The 26,421-nt window shown below is 33.7% G+C and overlaps 1 protein-coding gene across 1 annotated transcript; it reads left to right on the top strand.

Annotated features, from left to right (window-relative positions):
- Nucleotides 1-5,119: 5,119 nt before the first annotated feature.
- On the top strand, nucleotides 5,120-24,703 carry LOC111623661. The gene is made up of 9 exons (XM_023366329.1): nucleotides 5,120-5,182; nucleotides 5,934-6,146; nucleotides 16,919-16,966; nucleotides 17,053-17,134; nucleotides 17,396-17,521; nucleotides 17,592-17,712; nucleotides 19,544-19,618; nucleotides 21,323-21,466; nucleotides 24,532-24,703. Exons 4-9 carry the CDS (start codon nucleotides 17,099-17,101, stop codon nucleotides 24,582-24,584), a joined length of 555 nt encoding a protein of 184 aa, XP_023222097.1. The 5' UTR covers nucleotides 5,120-5,182; nucleotides 5,934-6,146; nucleotides 16,919-16,966; nucleotides 17,053-17,098; the 3' UTR covers nucleotides 24,585-24,703.
- Nucleotides 24,704-26,421: the final 1,718 nt, after the last annotated feature.

The following is a 26,421-nucleotide window of genomic DNA, read 5'->3' as shown; positions in this document are numbered from 1 at the left end:
TCATTTGCTGCACAATTTACACTAAATATAAATAGATTTTCGATAAACCTAAATGGGAAAATATTTAATGTCTTATGTGACTCCGAATGTTCTTTTTGTGGAACAACAGCGGTGGAAATGAGAAAACACCTTCTTGAATCTTGCAATATTCTTTTGGATGTTCGAGTTGCTACACTGCCATCTGATTTTTGTTACCAAATTTTATTTGGTGATAGTTTTGCAATGCCAACTTTGTATAAATTATATAATTTCTTTGTTCATGTATCAACTTAAAATAAAAAAATTTTTTAACTCCCTTTGTAATAACACTTGTTATATCAAATAAAGATCGATTGATTGATATTATGATAACATGACACGTGGGGTGGAGGGCGTCTCGGGAAAACTTTCAATGGGAAACTGACCCCTAGTTGAAAGAAAAGAAAACTCGGAAAAATCTGTGTTGTCAGTCCATCGGCGAAGCGCAAACTCACGAGAAACTACAAATGTTTAGTGGTTTTTCCACTCAGACACTGGTAGGCAACTCTAAAAGGCCTTCAATCCTGTTCATTGTGGGTTGGATCATACCCACAATGGTGAGGGAAGGGGGCTCAACGTATCTGAGATAATGCTTTCATGAAAAATTCTTGGAGAGTTGCTCGCCCGGATTCGATCCCAACTCCTCCAGAGAAGTGGGCCAAGAATTTTACTGCCATGACCATCACCTTTTATTTATTATTACACAGGGACTAATTCAAAAATTAAAAATAGAAAATAAAACCAAAAATTAATCATTAAAATTTCTATCTACTTCAATTAACGCGTAACAAAAAAACTTAACAATTGACCTTTCATTGTCTGGCTCTTTTATTGTCAAGACTGAGTTTTTCAATTGATTAAAAGATGTTTTTTGATTCTTTCGATTATTAACCATTGCTTCAATCTTTGGAGTAAGAGATTTTTCACATTTTATTGTTATTTATGCAAATAAGAAATTTATTCGAAAAATTAATGGCTTTAAAATGAAATTGCTCGGTGTAAATGATAATTAATTTAATTTGATTTAAAGATTTCGACTCTTCGATATTTCTGAATGTAGTTTTTAAGCAAACATTTTTCTGTTTTGCTGTATTCTATAGTCATTTTGGTGTTGAAATAAAAGGGTTGGATTTGCATTAGAGTTTAAGGTCTCATGCTAAGTAAATACATCTTAGGGCTTTTTCGTTTACTGTTACTTTGAAAAGTAAACAGAATACGTTTTTAACTCTATCAACCTAATTTAATAGACTTATTTGTCATCTGTAGCCTTTTCGATTCACTACACATAATAGATGAATTTATTTATCTATTGTCATAAATTAATAAATTAGTAGTTAATAGATATAATTTATAAGTTGTTAAATTTTATTATATCTTGTTTTATAATAAGATGCTTATTGAAGATTTAAGTTTAATTTGTAAAAACCTCTTTCCCTCACTCAAATTAATGTAATTTCACGAGGCCCTTAAGCGATGCTTTGGTTAGCTTACAGTTTGATAAGAAATTTTGTTACACACTAAAAGTCTTTAAAGTGTAATAATTTCTTTAAAAGTTTACATAAATATTTATTGGCAAATTTTTGATTTTAAAATTAGAAGAAAAGTTTCGAAATTTAACATTTATTGTGTTATATGAATTTTCTCTTTCTATATTCAGGGCGAGATCGGATGGACGTGCGGGATTCGTGAATCCAAATAATTTGGATCATTTTAAATTTCGAGGAAAGAAAAACGGCCTCTTGGAGCAGGATGAACCCGCACAAAGTGAATTTGGCAAGTCCATATTGGAAAATCATATCAATCCTACTTATAAACAAACTTTGGAGAAAATTCGGCCATATTAACAGATTTCGTGCGATCGCTTTAACAGGTAAGTTATATTACTGTTTATATGTAATACAGTTGTATCATGTTGATCTTAATTACTTGTATTCTACTTTTGTCCACTTTCTTGGATATTCTTGTCTCATTAAAACAAGTCCAAAGTGGACGTCAGTTTGGACTTGTTTTAATAAGGAAAAAGAAACGCATAATTTCCAATTAAAATATATTTACTTTAACGTAATCTTATATGCTATTACACTACAATCGAACATTTCGGACCAACGTTTCTTCTCAGCAGACGTTATCTTTTTTCTGTTTATATTTTAATATGCCCATACAGCTGCAGAGTGAGATTGTCTGAGCTGGATAATTACTCCGTGGGATGATGGGTTGGTAATTCGTTTAACGAATTAGTGATGTTTAAGTGAATAAAACTGTGTTGTAATAAACAGGAAAATATTTAGGGAAAGTTTTGCTGGGAAAATTTTAAAAATGGCATTTTAAAAGTCTATTTAGAAAATGTTGAAAAAACATATGGGTATATTAAACTATAAACATAAAAAAATAACGTCTGCTGAAGAAGAACGTTGACCCGAAATGCTCGATTGTAGTAGAATATAAAATCTTACATGTACAGTACAGTACAGTATGTACAGTACAGTAAATATATTTTAATTCGAAATTGTGTTTTCTTCCCTCATTATAACAAATCTTAGTACACAAGAACGTCCAAGGTGGACAAAAGTATAATACAGTTATATTATAATGTAGTACGGAATGAGCCGCTGAACGAAGGGGACGTACTCTGAGAATACTGTATACCACATTTATATGAAAGTACAATATAGTAAGGAATGGTCATATGGACCATTCCTTACTATAAGTGATTTCAGATACATCTGAAATCACTTACGTAAATTTATATAGTATATTCTACCATTCGTATAAATATTATATATCTCAACTAGCAGACCCCGCCACGCCTTGTTGTGGCTCAAAATGTATCTATTATAAATGTATAACACTTCCCCCGTGGGGGAAAATTTTTCGAAAATTTTTCTTGGGTTTAAATATGCTAATAATATAATAAAAAATTATCAAAATATATTGAAATGAAAAAAAAATCACAAAATAAAAATTTTTAAGTCAGCGAAAGCCACCTGGACGCAAATATGTGAAACAGACGATGTAGAAGACGTTACCGTCAAGTGCTGGCATCTGTTGGCGGAAAATTTTAAAAAATTCGAATTTTTACAGGGTGTCTACAGATTAGCACCCTGGTCAACTAAGAGGTGGGCGAAATAGCCATTTCAGCTAACGCTCAACCATCCCGCCAGAGGGTGGCCAATAAAGCAAAGAACTTGAGAGCCTATAATGAGAGAGTGGTCATACGGACAGCTGCCGCCATGTTTTTTCTAAACTGCTTATTTAGCCGCAACCACATACCATACTGTACTTAGTTAGGAAAACGAAAAAAATCTAGCAGTTATTTAAATGGAAATTCGGTCAGAAGAAAATAAATGTCGTTTTCGAGTTTTAGAATTAATTTTTACTATTATTATTTGTTTATTTAAGAATCGTACAACCCAAAAGAAAATAGTAGTAAAATAAAAAGAAGTTTCGTTAAAAGCGCATAACAGATTACCGAGCTATAGCCGTATTTTCTGTCTTCTGTGGAGCCTTCCGTTATAGAAAGTCCACCATGTTGTTATTCACTAATAGCGACGCCATTCTTTAACGTTGCTATGATTACTGTCTTAAAGCGTCAGCTCTCAGCTTATTCCGCCGGACCAAGGTTCAACTCAGAGATGATTCGAGTTTTTCGAGGTGAAATCTACCCAGATATGTTAGGCTTCAGTCCCCACCGTTTAGCCGATTCCGTGCGGGCCTTTTTGAACTTGCGATGGGTAAAAAATAGGCCCTCTTAGTCAGTGGCGACTAAAGATTCAGTCTTGGGAAAGCCAAGTTAAACAGATAAAAAAAATTTTAATGAGAATTCAATAAAATTCCCACGTTCGCTGATTCATTAGTAGGATAGAAATAGAAGACACGACACAATATAAATAAAAAATAAATTTCAATTAAGAAAAGATATTTGGAAAATTTTCTAGTGTTTGTTTTCATTATTTCTTTTGAGGGTGCCAAGCCCATTTGCCCTCTATCTGAGCGTACTATTAGTACGAAGTGGGGCTATTACTAAACGATTACTAAATAATGTTGAATTGTCCTCTAGTTATATGTATTTAAGTGAAACTTTGTTCTTTTTGGATTGTGATCAACGACTAAGAGACTTATATTGGCTAAAAGATGTTCATCATTTGAGTGAAAGGTTGGAACAATGAACTTTTTTTTTTAATAGAATGTGGAGTCTCGCGCCTTATTTACTGTCTAATTTGAGTTATAAAATAATGTCATTTGCTGCACAATTTACACTAAATATAAATAGATTTTCGATAAACCTAAATGGGAAAATATTTAATGTCTTATGTGACTCCGAATGTTCTTTTTGTGGAACAACAGCGGTGGAAATGAGAAAACACCTTCTTGAATCTTGCAATATTCTTTTGGATGTTCGAGTTGCTACACTGCCATCTGATTTTTGTTACCAAATTTTATTTGGTGATAGTTTTGCAATGCCAACTTTGTATAAATTATATAATTTCTTTGTTCATGTATCAACTTAAAATAAAAAAATTTTTTAACTCCCTTTGTAATAACACTTGTTATATCAAATAAAGATCGATTGATTGATATTATGATAACATGACACGTGGGGTGGAGGGCGTCTCGGGAAAACTTTCAATGGGAAACTGACCCCTAGTTGAAAGAAAAGAAAACTCGGAAAAATCTGTGTTGTCAGTCCATCGGCGAAGCGCAAACTCACGAGAAACTACAAATGTTTAGTGGTTTTTCCACTCAGACACTGGTAGGCAACTCTAAAAGGCCTTCAATCCTGTTCATTGTGGGTTGGATCATACCCACAATGGTGAGGGAAGGGGGCTCAACGTATCTGAGATAATGCTTTCATGAAAAATTCTTGGAGAGTTGCTCGCCCGGATTCGATCCCAACTCCTCCAGAGAAGTGGGCCAAGAATTTTACTGCCATGACCATCACCTTTTATTTATTATTACACAGGGACTAATTCAAAAATTAAAAATAGAAAATAAAACCAAAAATTAATCATTAAAATTTCTATCTACTTCAATTAACGCGTAACAAAAAAACTTAACAATTGACCTTTCATTGTCTGGCTCTTTTATTGTCAAGACTGAGTTTTTCAATTGATTAAAAGATGTTTTTTGATTCTTTCGATTATTAACCATTGCTTCAATCTTTGGAGTAAGAGATTTTTCACATTTTATTGTTATTTATGCAAATAAGAAATTTATTCGAAAAATTAATGGCTTTAAAATGAAATTGCTCGGTGTAAATGATAATTAATTTAATTTGATTTAAAGATTTCGACTCTTCGATATTTCTGAATGTAGTTTTTAAGCAAACATTTTTCTGTTTTGCTGTATTCTATAGTCATTTTGGTGTTGAAATAAAAGGGTTGGATTTGCATTAGAGTTTAAGGTCTCATGCTAAGTAAATACATCTTAGGGCTTTTTCGTTTACTGTTACTTTGAAAAGTAAACAGAATACGTTTTTAACTCTATCAACCTAATTTAATAGACTTATTTGTCATCTGTAGCCTTTTCGATTCACTACACATAATAGATGAATTTATTTATCTATTGTCATAAATTAATAAATTAGTAGTTAATAGATATAATTTATAAGTTGTTAAATTTTATTATATCTTGTTTTATAATAAGATGCTTATTGAAGATTTAAGTTTAATTTGTAAAAACCTCTTTCCCTCACTCAAATTAATGTAATTTCACGAGGCCCTTAAGCGATGCTTTGGTTAGCTTACAGTTTGATAAGAAATTTTGTTACACATTAAGAGAAAAGTCTTTAAAGTGTAATAATTTCTTTAAAAGTTTACATAAATATTTATTGGCAAATTTTTGATTTTAAAATTAGAAGAAAAGTTTCGAAATTTAACATTTATTGTGTTATATGAATTTTCTCTTTCTATATTCAGGGCGAGATCGGATGGACGTGCGGGATTCGTGAATCCAAATAATTTGGATCATTTTAAATTTCGAGGAAAGAAAAACGGCCTCTTGGAGCAGGATGAACCCGCACAAAGTGAATTTGGCAAGTCCATATTGGAAAATCATATCAATCCTACTTATAAACAAACTTTGGAGAAAATTCGGCCATATTAACAGATTTCGTGCGATCGCTTTAACAGGTAAGTTATATTACTGTTTATATGTAATACAGTTGTATCATGTTGATCTTAATTACTTGTATTCTACTTTTGTCCACTTTCTTGGATATTCTTGTCTCATTAAAACAAGTCCAAAGTGGACGTCAGTTTGGACTTGTTTTAATAAGGAAAAAGAAACGCATAATTTCCAATTAAAATATATTTACTTTAACGTAATCTTATATGCTATTACACTACAATCGAACATTTCGGACCAACGTTTCTTCTCAGCAGACGTTATCTTTTTTCTGTTTATATTTTAATATGCCCATACAGCTGCAGAGTGAGATTGTCTGAGCTGGATAATTACTCCGTGGGATGATGGGTTGGTAATTCGTTTAACGAATTAGTGATGTTTAAGTGAATAAAACTGTGTTGTAATAAACAGGAAAATATTTAGGGAAAGTTTTGCTGGGAAAATTTTAAAAATGGCATTTTAAAAGTCTATTTAGAAAATGTTGAAAAAACATATGGGTATATTAAACTATAAACATAAAAAAATAACGTCTGCTGAAGAAGAACGTTGACCCGAAATGCTCGATTGTAGTAGAATATAAAATCTTACATGTACAGTACAGTACAGTATGTACAGTACAGTAAATATATTTTAATTCGAAATTGTGTTTTCTTCCCTCATTATAACAAATCTTAGTACACAAGAACGTCCAAGGTGGACAAAAGTATAATACAGTTATATTATAATGTAGTACGGAATGAGCCGCTGAACGAAGGGGACGTACTCTGAGAATACTGTATACCACATTTATATGAAAGTACAATATAGTAAGGAATGGTCATATGGACCATTCCTTACTATAAGTGATTTCAGATACATCTGAAATCACTTACGTAAATTTATATAGTATATTCTACCATTCGTATAAATATTATATATCTCAACTAGCAGACCCCGCCACGCCTTGTTGTGGCTCAAAATGTATCTATTATAAATGTATAACACTTCCCCCGTGGGGGAAAATTTTTCGAAAATTTTTTCTTAGTGTACATTCTCTTGACGTACCCTATTAAAACGCAATCAAAAGCGCAAAAACCCGCATCTAAAATAGTATAATAGAAGCCAAGTTTTTCACAGTAAGCCTTAATCTTGTCCTTCTCCCCCGCGGGGGAAATATCGAAAAATCCCTTCTTTGTGTACATTCTGTTGACGTACTCTATTAAAACGCAATCAAAAACGCAAAAAACCGCATCTAAAATAGTATAATAGAAGTGAAGTTCTTCACAGTAAGCCTTAATCCTGTCCCTCTCCCCCCGGGGGGAATATCGAAAAATCCCTTCTTTGTGTACATTCTGTTGACGTACTCTATTAAAACGCAATCAAAAACGCAAAAAACCGCATCTAAAATAGTATAATAGAAGTGAAGTTCTTCACAGTAAGCCTTAACCCTGTCCCTCTCCCCCTGGCGGGAATATCGAAAAATCCATTCTTTGTGTACATTCTGTTGACGTACTCTATTAAAACGCAATCAAAAACGAAAAAACCGCATCTAAAATAGTATAATAGAAGTGAAGTTCTTCACAGTAAGCCTTAACCCTGTCCCTCTCCCCCTGGCGGGAATATCGAAAAATCCATTCTTTGTGTACATTCTGTTGACGTACTCTATTAAAACGCAATCAAAAACGAAAAAACCGCATCTAAAATAGTATAATAGAAGTGAAGTTCTTCACAGTAAGCCTTAACCCTGTCCCTCTCCCCCTGGCGGGAATATCGAAAAATCCATTCTTTGTGTACATTCTGTTGACGTACTCTATTAAAACGCAATCAAAAACGAAAAAACCGCATCTAAAATAGTATAATAGAAGTGAAGTTCTTCACAGTAAGCCTTAACCCTGTCCCTCTCCCCCTGGCGGGAATATCGAAAAATCCATTCTTTGTGTACATTCTGTTGACGTACTCTATTAAAACGCAATCAAAAACGCAAAAAACCGCATCTAAAATAGTATAATAGAAGTGAAGTTCTTCACAGTAAGCCTTAACCCTGTCCCTCTCCCCCTGGCGGGAATATCGAAAAATCCATTCTTTGTGTACATTCTGTTGACGTACTCTATTAAAACGCAATCAAAAACGCAAAAAACCGCATCTAAAATAGTATAATAGAAGTGAAGTTCTTCACAGTAAGCCTTAACCCTGTCCCTCTCCCCCTGGCGGGAATATCGAAAAATCCATTCTTTGTGTACATTCTGTTGACGTACTCTATTAAAACGCAATCAAAAACGCAAAAAACCGCATCTAAAATAGTATAATAGAAGTGAAGTTCTTCACAGTAAGCCTTAACCCTGTCCCTCTCCCCCTGGCGGGAATATCGAAAAATCCATTCTTTGTGTACATTCTGTTGACGTACTCTATTAAAACGCAATCAAAAACGCAAAAAACCGCATCTAAAATAGTATAATAGAAGTGAAGTTCTTCACAGTAAGCCTTAACCCTGTCCCTCTCCCCCTGGCGGGAATATCGAAAAATCCATTCTTTGTGTACATTCTGTTGACGTACTCTATTAAAACGCAATCAAAAACGCAAAAAACCGCATCTAAAATAGTATAATAGAAGTGAAGTTCTTCACAGTAAGCCTTAATCCTGTCCCTCTCCCCCCGGGGGGAATATCGAAAAATCCCTTCTTTGTGTACATTCTGTTGACGTACTCTATTAAAACGCAATCAAAAACGCAAAAAACCGCATCTAAAATAGTATAATAGAAGTGAAGTTCTTCACAGTAAACCTTAATCCTGTCCCTCTCCCCCTGGGGGGAATATCGAAAAATCCCTTCTTAGTGTACATTCTGTTGACACACTCTATTAAAATGCAATCAAAAATGCAAAAAAATCGCATCTAAAATAGTATAAATAGAAGCAGAGTTCTTTACGGTAACCTTCCCCGTAAAACTTACCGTAAAGAAATGTCCACCCCCCATGTTTAACGGAATAATATACAGCCTATGTCCATCTTGAAGTTCCATTCTAAATATTGGTGAAAAAATTTTTGAAATCGGATGAGTAGTTTTGGAGATTACCTGCTGCATACAAACTAACATACAAACATTACCTCTTTATAATATTAGTATAGATTTTCTCTTGTTTTTAGACATCAAAAATATAAATAGGATCCCTTAACGCTTATCATGATATGTGGGGCAACATCACCACTGACTCCATGGGCCGCAAAATTGCCAATCTGATTACCTACTCCGATCTAATCTCCCTCAACAACAACGCTCAACCCACTTATTACAACTACAACAATCACAACACAGCAATCGATCTGATTCTCGTCTCTGCCTGGATCGCTACACTTACTTATTGGATACCTCTTTTCTTCAGTCATGGTAGTAGGCATCGTATGATCGCCATCGACTTCCCACTATCAAAGGTCGTAGCTTCTCCCCAAAATCGTCATTCACTAACGCCACGAAACCTTCACACTACCGAAACACTCATAATTGGCTCGACAACAACAACTGGACGTACGATGATCTTGTGAACCAGTATCAGACCCAATTAGCGACCCTCCGCACCACTAATCCCCATAGAAGTCACGCAACTCCGACTTGGTAAACCATTAAATGCAGGGAAAATCTGGCCCGTAACACCACATGTACTATAAATTCACAAAAAAAAAAATTAACGCGACGAACTGGATGGCTTACAAATAGGCCAAATCGGCGCTACAACAGACTATTTTAGATAGCAAGCGCGATTACTGGAAACATATGGCCACCACCCATCATTATAAAATCATCCGCCAGCTATGCATGACTGCTTCCACCGTGTCAGACTACTTCATTCTCAAAGCCAATAGTGACGTCATAACGGACTCACACACGCAAGCAGAAGTATTGGCACATCACTTTATTCCGCATTATACTGAAATCACCTTAGACATCCGTCTCTCTCCTACCGCGAACACGTCGACCGGCCTGGCCGACTACAACTCTCACTTCACGATTCAGGAGTTGAATGTGGCCATCCAAAAGGTACACTACCCCTGGCACGAACGGCATATCCATGTCCGCCCTGCATAATTTCACCCTGCCCACTAGAATTCACCTCCTGACGATCCTCAATCGTATTTGGATCACTGACAAAATCTCTCTTACTATGAAAGAAATCACTATTATTCCCATCTGCAAACCCAAGAAAGACTCGTGCAACGTTTCCAACTAGCGCCTCATTGCCCTTACGTCAACCATCTCTAAGAACCTGGAGAGAATAATCCTCAACGTTGGACTCACTTAGCCGCTTCAAATAGCTGGTTTAACTACAAACATCTTGGCGGCCTACATGGCAAAGACACCAGGGACCTCCTAACCCACCCAATGTCCTACGTTCACACCCTTCGCAATACCAACCAATACCTGAATATCGTCATTCTAGATATTAGCTATGCCTATGATTCCGTCAAGCCACCTTCTCTTTCAAAAAGCCATTCAGAAAGGTCTCAAAGGTCTCCCTTCTTTGGCTTCAGGATTTCCTCACTAATAGGCTTAATTTAGTTTTGGTTCAACACTTTTATACCTAAAAGTTACACTTTGTAAATACAAATCTCACTTCGAACTACAAACAAATGTTGATTAAAATTTTTTTTTTTATTTTTCAACTTGTCGCTTGAACCTTTTCTGAAGCCGATTAAAAAATAGTTGAAGAATTTGAGCATTTTCAAGGTGTTTATTGAGATGAATTTCCAAGAGGTGAATATCGTTATGTCATATGATATAACTGTGCTAAGCGCGTAATTTTGAATCGCGAACAATGTATATTTGAACAATGTATACTGTTTCTCTATCGCACAATTTTAAAATCACATACAATAGAACCTCGATTATCCGGACCTCTATTATCCGGATTTTCGATTATCCGGATTGTTCAAAATAAACAAAAATTTTACGAATTTGCTGATTTGCACTTGGCGAATTACGATACTGTTTATGTACGTGATGGAATGCATAACTTTTTTTGTTTCAACAACGTCTCACCCGGCACAGTGCCTGTAAACTCTTAATTAAATATATTTTGCGTCGTAATAAAAATATAACTTGACATACGTATTTATAAATAATTTATATTCAAATTACATCATTTCTATGACCAAGGGCGGCGTAAGGCATGGACGACGTGGGCCACCGCCTATGCCTCGCGGTCCGAAGGGCCTCGCGCCTCGAAGGTTTATGCATTACTTAAAAGCCGCGAACGCGACGAAAAAATTTTACTCGTCATAAAACGATAAATAGTTTGTCAAATTTTTGTTCATAAAAATGCAGTTTCAACTGCTTTTTATTTTATAAAATCCGTCTTCTTGCGCCATCAGAGGGCCTTTTAAACAATACGTAGTCTGTTAGCGTTGGTCAGTAGTAGTCCAAATTCAATACGAACGTTTGTTTCTTGAAAATTTGATCACGATTTAAATACAGTATTTACTTTTAATATTACCGATATGTCATCGAAAAGAAAACGTGTTGTATTATCATTAAAGGACAAATTAAAGTATTTGTTTCGATTATCCGGATTTTTCCTTATCCGGACTACCTTCATCCCCAATTAGTCCGGATAATCAAGGTTCTACTGTATTTCAAATGGTGTAATTTGAAAATCTCCCTGTATTAGTTGAAATGGTATTGCATTTTTTATTGTGATTTGAAATTAGTAAAGGCGGTATTTTTATTTTGAATGACGGGCTTTTTCAAAAGTCTGTTTCACAAAATATAGACAGTTCTCTTTTATTTGTTAACTTCAACAAATATTCTATTTTAATTTCAGTTTAAAGTAATTTGGCTGTAATTATTAAGTTTGGCTATTTATTAAGTCAACTGGATAATATATAACAAACAATAACTTTCTACATGAAACGTTAAGAAAATTCTTTTCAGTGAAATTTTAACTTCTTTATTTCACAATGAACTACATTACAAGACGTAACACAATTGTTCTCTTTTATTAACAGATGATTTACTATTAACGAAAATCGCCATTTCTTGCCGTTTAAATATATTGAAAGTTGTTTCACGCAATGACCTGCTTATACTGTATTAGTTATATTATACAACTTACATTTAAAGCAACATATTACCATACGAAAAAATAAATATATATATATATGTTACCGCTAAAGCTCGAAATCCGTTAATGTACGCATTACCTAGCTAATCTGCAGATTAACTAGGGTGATCCGTTAAAGCTGCGAAAATTATTTCATTTCTCAAATTACCTAGGTAATGTTCAGATTATCTAGGTAATCTGCAAATTACCTACTAGGCACTCGGTAAAGTGAAAATAAGATTTTTGCTGGAACAACAGCAACGTTTCTGTACGCTTAAATTAACATAATGTTATTTATTTAATTTTCAATATCTAAAGAATCAAGTTAATACAATCAACAAATTAGTTGATTGAATCAATCATCAATCAATTAAAAAAANATCCTTTTACGTATTGATCGTTTGGTTGAGCCAATATAGACTAAGTCCCTTTGGAATGTATTGTCTCTTAGAGGTATAGAATGGGGCTATGGTTTGATCCATTTTATCTTTTGCGTCGCATAGCAACTTGTATATTGTACCAATCTCCTGTATGCAATTTCTGTGCTACTCTGGCTTGCAATCTCTTTGTATAAGGATTTGAAATGTTGATTGAACAGTACTATGGTGCTCCTGGAGCCTGTGATGTGTTGTTTGTTTCTGTTAGAAGCAGACTGGGTGTTGGGACTGTTGTGTGTGGCAAACTGGTTGGCATAGGCATAGGCATAGGCTAAACCAATATGCCGCACACAACTCATTTCCACTCTGGCTCAACAGGGGCTGAGTGGAAATCAGTGTGTATTACAAACCAGGTTATGTACCACCATTCATCCCAGCAAATTCGTCTGACCCCTCATCATATAAAATTGCCACTTTCTGTGCCCCAACCAGACAGGTATACACTCATCACACCAATAAGCACAATGCTATACTTGAGCTACAACGTATCAAAGAGGAAGATATAGTGGTAGAACATGGCTACAGAAGAGACCTGGTACATGGTTTAGCCCGTACCTACACAAACCAATTTGCCATATACAATGGTCCCAACACTCAATCTGCTTCTAACGGAAATGAACAATGCATCACTGGCTCTATCATCCGGAAGTTTGGAAAATTTAGCATTTTTTTTTAACTGGCATCATTCACACAATACATTTGCAGAGTTGAAACTGTCAGCTTGCCAGCACTACAGGGGTTGTAATCAGGGCAACTGCCCTGGTCCTCTCAATATTAGGGGCCTCAACTTGGCAACTCAATATGTTAGACAAAAATATAGGAGAAGGCAAAGCGATGTCATGGCTTGTAGAATGTCCTTAATTTTAGTTAAATTCGCCAAAAAAATATTTGAGAAAACTTCTAATTTTTAATATAGAAAACACTTTTTGCCTCAACTGTCCATAGCTAAAGCAGGTATAGAATTTATAATCAAACTAAAAGACCCCTAGCTGGAAAATAAAGCCTTGTCGGTGTTTGGCACCAGTAAAACAATAACAGAATACAGTATATAGGCCTTTCTGAAATCCCTCATAATACCTCTGAAATCCTTCTGAATGTAAAAAAATTGCAACCAAAAATGAAATAACTCCAGAATTTGAAATAAATTGTCTATTAAAAGACTAAAAATCTGCTGAAGAATATTTTCATTTAAATGTTTTTAACAAAATTATCAATTCAATAGTAGATGAACTTGTGTGTCGATTTCAAGCAATTTTTTGAAGTTTTATGGAAATTTAATGAAATGGATGAAGAGAATGTAGTTTCAAAGGCAGAATTATTGCTAGAGAAATATAAAAATGAAATAAGTGACAAAATTGTAGAAGAACTAACACTGCTGAAGTGTATTTACAAATCCAATTTTAAACTAAGCATGAAACCAACAGAATTACGTAAGGAGATTATCGACATGGGATTCGTAAACATATTTCCCAACATAATGATTGTGCTTTGAATTTTTTAACCTTGCCTGTGAGTATAGCAGAAGGTGAGAGATCATTTAGTGTTCTGAAAAGAATTAAAAACTATCTACGATCGACAATGTGTCAGGAATGATTAAATGGACTAGCAACACTCAACATTAATTACCAGATAGCGCGTATTTTAGACTATTCTGAAATAATCAGTGAATTTGCTAATGTTAAAGCGTGCAAAGCTGCTGTAAAATAATTAAATGTAATAATCCAAAAAAATATTAAATACCATTGACTTTATTTTCTTGTTCATAATTTTATTTTAAATTTTGAAGGGCCTCTAAAATATTAGTTGCCCAGAGCCTCGCATTTTTTCTGAAAGGCCTTGCCTACATGACATTAGTGTACATAGTATTCATATATTTTAGGGATCTTTTGAAAGTATATCAAAAATTGCTAAATTCCTTTTCTGCTACTGTCCAAATTAAGCATTTAAATCAGTGTTTCTCAACCTCTAACGAATCGTCGTCCCCTTCAACGTAGTATTCGCCCCCTTCACTTCAAAACTCCGATGCCGAGGGCCAAGGCTAACGCCAAATTCGTACTGTATTGAATAGACTATTGACTAGTATAATGTTATTTGTTTAATTATTGTACGATATAATGAATAAAATATCCAATTATTCTTATTATAATGTTTTACTATATCGTCCAGAAAATTGTTTTTCGGCCCCCCCAAAATATAAATTGTTACTAGTCGTCCCCTCAACATGGAAAAGTGCCCACATGGGGGGCGATATCATCCACGTTGAGAAACACTGGTTTAAATTATGTATTAGTTTATTAGTTTGGTTTCCTGAGATTTGGCCCAATTAAGCGGAATCGACTGTGTTTGGAATTTGTTTAATATGGGGGTTTTGAACTGATTGTCGGAGTCCGTAAATATTCCTATGACTTACACATGTAAGGTAGAAACATGATTTTAATATTGACTTGTCACTACACTAGCAAATTTTGTTAGGTCTATTACAGATATTTCAATGTGCTCTCTTGTCACCTTGCAGATATAAAGTCAGTGGTACAATTTCTGTCACACACCATAGTATGTCACTTGATTTGGATGGCAGAGCCCAGAGAATACACCAGATTAATACTAATAGTGCAGTTAATAGTTATCTGGCATCTGTCAATGTTTAGAAAGCTCTAGTATTTTTNAAGTATTATATTTACTTAATGCTTATAAATATCATTTATATCTTACAAATGTTTATTTTTCATAAATTATATTTGCATATCTATTTTAAATACAATGTAATTCAATTCAAAAACATATTGACACTACATTAATTTTACTTTCCATAAAAATATTAAAATTAATGTTTGTTTTTTTTTTTAATTTTTGTGAAAAATTATTTACACTTTTATTTTCGGTATTCTTCATAGACTTAATATTTTTTCTACAGATTTTATTTTGCAACAAATCAAAGCCATTGAAATATAGAATTTTATATTTAATCTCTGTCTGCTATGTACAGTACAGTACAGTATTTGTGTGCACATATAAATATATTAAAAATAGCTATTAAAGTTTTACTTATTGGCTGATTATTAAAATTTTAACAGTTTTGAGAAATTTAAAACTTGTGCAATTATAAAATTTGGATGTGTCATTTATCATACAAAAGTTTATTTTATATTGTAGTTATATTTACATTAGTACCAAACGAAAGTTTTGAACTGTTTTGAATAAATATGAGCTATTTATTTATTTTGTTAGTTTACTGATTTTATTGGGCTGCAATTTGAAAAAATTGTAGACCTATAAATTTCTACTGACCTCTGTATCTGTTCTTATTCTCGAGAACGGTGTTAAATAGATGAAAGTCAAGCTCAAATGTAGAAAGCTTACGGAAGGAGGCTCGGATTGACTATATATTAACTTCTGGTGTAGACTGAAAGTTACGTGATTTCAATTCAAAACTTTTCCCCAGCACAGAGTTACATAGATGACCGGCATGACTCTGTTGTTATCGGAAAAAGTATGATGTACAGGGGTAAGACGCTAATAATTTGAGATCCAGACCATAAACTTTAAATTAAATAAATTAAAAATATGATTAAAAATTGCAGCCGGCATTGTGAAAATGTCACAATAATTTTGCTCGATTTATAACTATTTTTAATTTTCCGATTGTTATGTATACATAAGAAGGGAAGGAATTAAAATAGTGACAAATTTGATCCTCCGAGTATTTGCAAATCTGCACGTATGTAGATAAGTTAAACTGAAAAAAAAGTAAAAAAAGTTAGAAAAAATTTTGTGTGCGTTTGGCATGTTTATTATATAATGAGCAATGGTTGTTGATGTTAATGCATAATATGTGTGAACTCAAGCTTGGAAAAATGTGTGATCACAAGCAACACTAAGATGCTGGTGGAACGAGTGTGCTAAACACAGACTGATGGAGCAAGCGCACAATCCGAGACTTCCCTTCTCTTCTTCACTCGTAATGCGAAACATCGCTCACTAAGTTGGTCATTTTTTTTTACAATTTGTTTTGCTTGTTAAGCGAGGTTCCACTGTATACCTCTGATACCTCTGGACTACAAAATTAGTTTTGTATGAGTATTAGTCATAACTTTTTGTTGCGTTATGTGGGAACGCATTATATGGGAGTTTACTCTATACATTTTTAGTATTCATTCATATGCCTGGAAATTGAGACTTCCTCTATTAAGCAGTAAATGAAGAAAATGTAGATTTTTAGAACAGATTTGTGACTGGTTAAAGAAATTGTCTATAAAACTTTATTTGTTTTAGGAAAGACTATGAAAAACGAAAGGGTCAGGAAATAGCAAAAATAAAGGAGTAAGATATTATATTAAATGCTTTTTCTAGATTATTAATTTTTATTATTTTTGCATTTATAATTTCCTTTTTTTTTTGTATTCTAGACAGAAAGAAAAGAAGCAGAAACAAAAAGAAGCACTGCAGAATGAAATGGAAGAACTACAGAACGAGATGGAAGAAGAAAAGGTACGCTTATGTTTAAATGATCACTTTATGGACTCAAACTTAAAATTCAACGCCAAAACAAGTGACAGATTAGAAATTCAAACATTGATGGTCTGTAATTTGACCAAAATCGTTGATTGATTCCTAGTAATCTGTTGATTGTTTTAGTATTGAATTTTAACTTTAAGAAAAGGAAAATTAAGGAAACTGTAAGAAAAGGAACATTAATAGTATTATTTAAAGTGATATAATTCATTATCCAATTACATTTTTCATTTGTAGAATATAAAAGGATGTCTTTTAAAACTAACCGGAGTAACTAAAGAGCTAGATTGGGCAAAAATAAAGGAATTCTTCCGTCCATTTTCGTCTTTGGCATACGTCGAGATTAAAGAAGATAAAGGCGAAGTAAGTATTTAAAACAATAACATTAAATCTTTACTTTCTCTTATATACATTTATGTTTACATTAATTTAGGCCATTTTAAGATTTACTAGTGAAGGGGATGCTAAAGTGGCTCTTGAAAAGGCCATTGCAATGAGGGAGGACAAGAAATTGATTATCAATAATGTGGAAGTGGAAGGCATAGTTTTAGAAGGTAAGTTTTATAGTTATATAACTTAGAAAAAATTGTGGGGTTTTTTTTGTTAAACAATGAATTTAATTTATTGTAGCATTGCTTTAAATTTTTCTATACATTACTTCATATACTTTCTATACAGTACATATTCTTGAATTTTTTTGAAGTAAAAGAAAGGAAGCATTTTTTATGATTATTTACTTGGAACAGTTCTATAGCTAAGGAGTCATTTCATATATATATGGTAACAGTATATGGCTCCTATCATGACAAGGTTTGTCCACCTTTGATATATATATCATATATATCAAAGGTGGTGGTGAAACCTTGTCATGATAGGAGCCATATACTGTATCAGAAATATGTGAAAGTTACATTCTCTATTAGAACAGTATTTATAAATAAAGTTTAAGTTTATAAAAAGATATTGATAAAAGAACTTCATAAACATTATCTCTTGACTAAATCATCACTTTGCCTCCTATGCCATATTTTTGCCATGCTGTTTGTGGAAGTGTATTTAGTTTGACTTGCGTCTAAACATTTATTACCTGTAGATGGCAAAACATGCATTTTTACCAGATTATTTAATAACTCTAACTGGTCAAGATAATGACTGGTGTAAAAGTAAAATTGTAATGTGTGTGGAGTTGATCTGTACGAAGATGACTGAAATTTGTTCTAATCGTTCTTCATGGCCAAAGATAGAATATGGCAACATCTTGTCTTAATAACCCCCAAGTTTTAATTCATAACTACGCAAAAGTGTATAATCATTCAAAGCTCACAGTTTTGTAACAAGTGGGTGAATTGATCCAAACATTCTAATAAAGAGTTCTTCAGAATATATCTTTTCTAGAAAGAGAACTTTAAGTAAGATACATTAAAACAAATTATAGCTCTAGGATGTTGTATTATTGTACTGACTAAAAATGTATTGATGATAGCAAAGGGTTTAATAAATAATTATTTCAAAAAATTGAAAAGACTTCAAATAATCACTGCTGCAACCAATTCGAGACTAGTAAAGATAAGCTTGAAAACTATAACACAAATGTATGTTTTATGATAGTTTTATTGACCATTGCACAGCACCATCAAAGTGCTGAGTGGTAATTTTTCTTTGTAAGTGTTGAAATTGTTTCATTGAAATTGACTTACATCATAGCTTTTCATTAGGTGAACCACTCAAAGGGGCACTTGACAGCTGGGCCCACTCACAGTCACCCAGTTGACTGTGTCCCACTCAAAGTTTGCACTTTTCCCATATTTGGATACACTCGTGTATCAGGTAATGTTATAACTGAATGGAAATGTCACAAATATGGTGCCGAGAAAAACACGCAAGCGCAATCGCGTACATCCGGTATTCCGATATGTCACATGCAAGTTGTCCATAAATAGGCTTTAAGGGAACCACAGTAATGATCTAGAAGAACCACTTGTGGCTTGCAATTCAGTTTGGCTACTGTGGATATATACAGTGGGATGAATAGATGATAACCGATAGACTCATTTGTGGTTTACCCACAAACATTTCTTAGAATCTGATGTAGATTAAAAGCCACAGATCCCCAGAGCATCAGGTCAATGTCAGGAGATTAAAAAGGTTCAGTTGCAGTTCAGAATCTCATAATATGTCATGTTTAATGCAGATTATAACAACATTTCCCCATGTACATTTTGGCCAGCTGCAGTGGCCATAATTATGTCTTTAATCAAACAGTTAGTTAATCAATAATTTGTGTAGATTGTTGAAGTAAAAGATTTGTATGCCATTCTAAAAATTTTTCAGTTATTTTGAGAATGAAGAGATTATAAATTTCATTCTGTTTTATTTTTTTAATAGGTAAAGAAGAAAATGAACACTGGCGATCAGTTCGAAACTCCAGAAATGCAAAATATAAGAAGAAAAATCAAAAAGGTAAAATTTATTTGAAGACCATAAGTTCCTTTGACATTTTTTACTCCTGTGGGTATGGTCTACAGCTCTGATAAAGGTTTCTAGCCACCTCATTCAGAGCTGCAATTTTACCCAATAATGTTTTGTTTAATTACAAAAGTCTTAATATGGAAGAACTACACATTTCAGATACAGTTCACATACAGTGTCTTCCTCTATTCCTGAATGGCCTCTATCCCAGTTGTTTCTTAATATCTTCTGAAGGAACCTGAAATATTGATATTAAATGAATAGTTTATATTATAAAAAATAGATTAGAGATAGTTATCAGTCAATTGTATTTAGAACTTATACATGCTTGGCCCAGAAAAATGTGAGGATACCCATTTTGAAAACTTTTATGTTTGATGATATGAATTTTGAATACTGGCAAACTTTACAATATTATTGTGACTATATGTGATACTCTGTTTCTTCTTACATGTACAGTACCATGTCCGATCCCCCTGACGTTGGTGGTCATCATAGCACAGGGTGATCTCATTTTTGTTTGTGCACCATAGTGATTCCTAGGAAATTGAATACCACAGTGGTTTCCCATTGCCTTCTCTGGATATTTGTTGTTTTGTGGGGAAGAATACTTTACGGGAGGACTTTTTAATTAATTAAGGATAACGCCCATATTCAGGCATTATAGACATAGAGAAAACCCAGAAAACTCCCCATGGCCAGCTTGTCCTGGCGAGGCACAAACCCACAACTGAACTTCTAGTGTTCAGGAACAGAATCACTTGGCCACTGGTGGGCCAAGCTGTTCTGTTGTATTATAGTTAAAATCTATTGATATACAAGCCCAATAGTGGCTGAATGGATGTAACCACTAAACACTTGGTTGTAGGTTCATGCCTGACCATTGAGTCAACATGGAGTCTTCTGAGTCTTCTTCACATGTCTAACACCTAAATACAGGCCAGTGTCCTATTGAAAGTCCTCCTCCCAAGAGGCACCCTCTTAATAGATTGTTCATGTATTGCATTGTCTTATCCCATGAACTCAAATCTAACATTAGTGATAAAAAAGAGGAAGATGAATTATTTAGGTTACACTTATACAATTGCATTTAAAAAGAAAGAAAGAACTGCTATTTTGGAAGGGAAGAGAGTGAGAGGGAAACTGAGAATTAGATAGAAACAGAAGATTGGACTTGTCTTTTCTATAAGGACTGCAGCATGAAAGCTCAAAATAGACATTGGTAAAAATTCAATGTCATCCTCCTAGATGGAGAGATGATAGCTGAAACGTTATCTTACTGACATGATGATGAAATAATTACTAATTTGTGAAATTAGGTATAAATTTTTTAACTGTCTGCCCACGGCAGAAAGAATTAAAAACTTACAAGTTTGCTATAAGCACTAATAAGGCCTCTATTTAGCAAGCTCATTGGGATGGACAGTGGTGAGGGACGAGACCTGCCATATCTGGATACCCTCCGAAAAAATTCCTGGAGATTTTACTCATCTGGATTTTTTGAATCCTCATTCCCAGAGTGGTAGGCTGTCACCTTACAAAAGTACCCAGGGATTATAGAGATGTGGATTAAGCATATTGTTTAAAAAAATTTTTGAACATCTTGTTTTTATAAAGTTTGATTACATGCATTTCATGAAAGAATTATTATATTTAATGTGTTCTTATTTCATTTTTTTTTAATTTTGCATTTAGGGTATTTAGGAAAGAAATCTAAATTTGGCAAACAAAACAGAGATTTTAAAAAGGAGAATGTCAAAGAGAATCAAGATGCTGAAGTGAAAAATACTGAAGAGAATGAAGGTTCCAAAAATGAAAATAGTCAGAAACATAAACTTGGTAAGTTAATACTTGGAGTTAGATGGGTGTTTGGTAAGGTATTAGTGTTTTGCCATGGAAAATCGAGTTTTAAATCCTATCAGATCTCCCTAATTTATTGTGGGTAGTGTAAGTTGGAGCCCATTTTCATTTCTTGCTCCTGTCGACTGAATCAGTAAGTTGGGTTCTATTGTAACAGATGTAATTGTGACCACCAAAGTAGCCTTAATTAACTGATCAAATACAGTCAATTCCACTTAATTGGGACATGTTGGGACTAATCCATTTTGGCCCAATTAAGTGGCTTCCCCAATTAAACAAACTAATAATAAATTTTTAAATAAAATATGTAATATGTAGGTAAAAAAATAATTATTAGGTACTTATTTTAATGTTTTATTAAACCAAAATACAGAAAATATTTGTACTATAAATTTGCCAGACTCATGACCATAGATAACTGATTTTCATTATGCTAGTGTTGCCAGATATTAGTAGTGACGTACATAAGGGTTGACCGTTCAATCCGTTCCTGATAGAACAATCTTTCCTTTCTCCCTTTTTAGTTAGAATGTGTCCAGGTTCTTCCGAAAGTCATCTTACGGCCTCTTTTTTGAGCACAGTTTCTTTTACTTGGAGATGGGCTACTTCACGATACCATCCGTAGAATCTGCCAGCTCCATGATGCTGGTCCCAACAATTGGATGGCTGTTGTCCAAATCATGCACACAATACCTTCTGAAGGAACTGTAGCTGTCTTTCAACTCAGTTGAGAAACCACGAAAAATTGTCTGGGAGCCTTTGTCCCTTCGTTTTTAAGAGGATCATTCAGTCCAATCCAGTACAGGATCAGTAGCTCGCATTCAGGTCCACCTCAGATGGGATTCTGGTATATGTCACGCTATGCTGACTCCCTCCGGAAAAACCGAACTGCCCGAGCAAAAGACAAAATTGCTTTGTTCTCACCAACCGTTAGGCCTACATGCAGGGCCAATCAGAAGGGAGGACAGGAAGGGCAGCTGCCCAGGGCCTTGCAATATTAGGGGCCTCAACTTGGCAACTCAATATGTTAGACAAAAATATAGGAGAAGGCAAAGCGATGTCATGGCTTGTAGAATGTCCTTAATTTTAGTTAAATTCTCCAAAAAAATATTTGAGAAAACTTCTAATTTTTAATATAGAAAACACTTTTTGCCTCAACTGTCCATAGCTAAAGCAGGTATAGAATTTATAATCAAACTAAAAGACCCCTAGATGGAAAATAAAGCCTTGTCGTTGTTTGGCACCAGTAAAACAATAACAGAATACAGCATATAGGCCTTTCTGAAATCCTCATAATACCTCTGAAATCCTTCTGAATGTAAAAAAATTGCAACCAAAAATGAAATAACTCCAGAATTTGAAATAAATTGTCTATTAAAAGACTAAAAATCTGCTGAAGAATATTTTCATTTAAATGTTTTTAACAAAATTATCAATTCAATAGTAGATGGACTTACGTGTCGATTTCAAGCAATTTTTTGAAGTTTTATGGAAATTTAATGAAATGGATGAAGAGAATGTAGTTTCAAAGGCAGAATTATTGCTAGAGAAATATAAAAATGAAATAAGTGACAAAATTGTAGAAGAACTAACACTGCTGAAGTGTATTTACAAATCCAATTTTAAAGTAAGCATGAAACCAACAGAATTACTTAAGGAGATTATCGACATGGGATTCGTAAACATATTTCCCAACATAATGATTGTGCTTTGAATTTTTTTAACCTTGCCTGTGAGTATAGCAGAAGATGAGAGATCATTTAGTGTTCTGAAAAGAATTAAAAACTATCTACAATCGACAATGTGTCAGGAATGATTAAATGGACTAGCAACACTCAACATTAATTACCAGATAGCGCATATTTTAGACTATTCTGAAATAATCAGTGAATTTGCTAATGTTAAAGCGTGCAAAGCTGCTGTAAAATAATTAAATGTAGTAATCCAAAAAAATATCAAATACCATTGACTTTATTTTCTTGTTCATAATTTTATTTTAAATTTTGAAGGGTCTCTAAAATATTAGTTGCCCAGAGCCTCGCATTTTTTCTGAAAGGCCCTGCCTACATGACATTAGTGTACATAGTATTCATATATTTTAGGGATCTTTTGAAAGTATATCAAAAATTGCTAAATTCCTTTTCTGCTACTGTCCCAATTAAGTGTTTAAATCAGTGTTTCTCAACCTCTAATGAATCGTTGTTCCCTTCAACATAGTATCGCCCCCTTCACTTCAAAACGCTGATGCTGAGGGCCAAGGCTAATGCCAAATTCGTACTGTATTGAATAGACTATTGACTAGTATAATGTTATTTGTTTAATTATTGTACGATATAATGAATAAAATATCCAATTATTCTTATTATAATGTTTTACTATATCGTCCAGAAAATTGTTTTTCGGCCCCCCAAAATATAAATTGTTACTAATCGCCCCCTCAACATGGAAAAGTGCCCACATGGGGGCGATATTGCCCACGTTGAGAAACACTGGTTTAAATTATGTATTAGTTTATTAGTTTGGTTTCTTGAGATTTGGCCCAATTAAGCGGAATTGACTGTGTTTGGAATTTGTTTAATACGGGGGTTTTGAACTGATTGTTGGAGTCCGTAAATATTCCTATGACTTACACATGTAAGGTAGAAACATGATTTTAATATTGACTTGTCACTACACTAGCAAATTTTGTTAGGTCTAGTACAAATATTTCATGTGCTCCCCTCTTGTCACCTTGCAGATATAAAGCCAGTAGTACAATTTCTGTCACACATTCCATAGTATGTCACTTGATTTGGATGGCAGAGCCCAGAGAATACACCAGATCAATACTACTAGTGCAGTTAATAGTTATCTGGCATCTGTCAATCTTTAGAAAGCTGTAGTATTTTTTTGGAGTATACACATATTCAAGAAAAACAGCTTTAATTGGATTTATATTGATACAGCTTCCTTTATAAGTATCTGGGAATTGATAGGTGTTAAAATTAGCAAGCTATTTGATTAATAAAACTCTTATCAATTTTAAACTTTTTGTGATTTTTCAGAAAAGGACGATGGTGACGAGTCTTCTCCGAAGAAACAAAAAGCAGAAGGATAAATTTTGTACAGAATATACCATATAATGGTGTCATGCAACATTTCTGTTTCTTATGTGTTATGTCATGTAATTTATATACATATATTTTTTTCTAATAAACGTCAAACTTGTATGAATTATAATATAGAATTCTTTTTGTTGAATACAACAGCCGCTGGGTATTAGTAACATCATAAATTGTACAGCACGTTTATGCTGAAACTCAGTGTGAAAGTCATTACGTCTTGAAGACTTAATGCTAAATCTTGGCACTATACCAGGACCAGCCAATTCCTCAACCGTATCGGCATGTTGACCCTCTGATTCACATTCCAGATGTAACAAGTTCATCATCGAACTCTACAAACACCCGACAACGACCAAATATTAATTATTCATATAAAATAATGTGAAATTACTATCATAATTCTGTCATGGCATTTAAAATTATAAATGAGGAAAATGAATGCTAATTAACGGTGTTAACGTTCTAAACAAATTACAGGTATAACATTTCCTCTCAGGGTTTAAGGTTTTAAATTAACTACTTCAGCATTAAATGTTACCATAGCTATGTAATGATTGATCCTGACTTTCATTCTTTGTTTCTTGTATATTGGTAATTTCAAAACTTATTTTCGAACATTAACGCATCGAGTGATAATAGGACGACATTTTAATGAAAATTGCTATAATCAAAGTCACTTAATAGTACAGTTTATTGTTATCTTACCTTATTGTTGCATCGATTGAGTTTATGTAATATTTAGCGTAATAATTTATAATGGCTGCATTTCTTCCTCGTTTTTATTTGAATGTTACAAATCTTTGGATTGAGCTGCAGTATTAAGTGACCGCTTGCTCTTATTTCTGAACGTACAATGTAACATCTGCTTTAAAGTTCTTTCTTTTGTAAGGGATTTTCACAAATATGGAGGATGTCCTGGAAAGATTTCTGGTATTGCATCAGTTTTATTAGGCCTAAAAGTATTAGCTATTAAACTGTTATATTACTAAATAAACAAACAGTGTAATTAAATTTCATATTTTCTAAACATTTGCATTAACTGATGTCCATATATATTACATCATCATTTAACAGACAGTCTAACACGATGATCAGACAAGCTAATGATATTCATCTGTAAAGAATAAAAAAAAGTCCGACATGCCACTGTTTGCCAGATATTCATTAATAGCGGTTGTTCTGCATCTCTTCTACTACGGGAGTGCACTGCTGTTTGTAGGCATTTAGGAACGATGGTGAAAGAAAGAACAAGATAGCAGTGTCTATACCTATCAATGATATTGTGATGGCGGGAGCTATGATGTTAAAATATGTGTTTTTGCAAATATTTGAAGCGGATTCTTCTGCATCCGATGAAAAATCAGATGAGTCACAGAGACGAGCATATGTTCCTCGGATATAAAAATTACATCACCGAGATTGCTCCGTTATACAGGAAGGATAAGAACCATTCAGAAAAAAAACTCCACTGGAGGATTACTCTATTAATTTTTTTTTTCTTTTTTCAGCTCTAGTACTTCAAATCTCACTTTAGGCTCAGTAGGGCTTCATTTGAAGCACTCAGTAATTTACTGATGCCAAAAATTACTAATCATGCTGTTAACAGGGCAGGGAGACCGTCTTTGACAGCTTGTGATAAGGTGCTGATGACCTTGTGGTTTTTGGGCAACCGTGAGGCAATATAGGTAAATATTAACAAGTATTACGGAATAACGCCAACCAGTAATTTTGCAGTTTATGTCGATCAACATTAACTGCAAAAAACTACAATTTATCATCTTAAGTTTTCATCTAATCCAGTCATCTTCAAAAGAGTTGACTTTTTTTTTT

This window comes from Centruroides sculpturatus, unplaced genomic scaffold, assembly GCF_000671375.1.
Source record: "Centruroides sculpturatus isolate CEXI.00-Female unplaced genomic scaffold, Cexi_2.0 scaffold176, whole genome shotgun sequence".
In the NCBI taxonomy this organism is placed as follows: Eukaryota; Metazoa; Arthropoda; class Arachnida; order Scorpiones; family Buthidae; genus Centruroides; species Centruroides sculpturatus.
Note: the sequence above shows the minus strand (reverse complement) of the source record. Positions and strands in the feature narration are given on the sequence as shown.

Excerpts from the sequence above, each read along its gene's own strand:
- LOC111623661 (XM_023366329.1), top strand. The coding sequence starts at position 17,099 with ATGGAAGAACTACAGAACGAGATGGAAGAAGAAAAG. Across the intron at positions 17,135-17,395 it reads ACGAGATGGAAGAAGAAAAG|AATATAAAAGGATGTCTTTT; the intron begins GTACGCTTATGT and ends TTTCATTTGTAG. Across the intron at positions 21,467-24,531 it reads TAGTCAGAAACATAAACTTG|AAAAGGACGATGGTGACGAG; the intron begins GTAAGTTAATAC and ends GTGATTTTTCAG.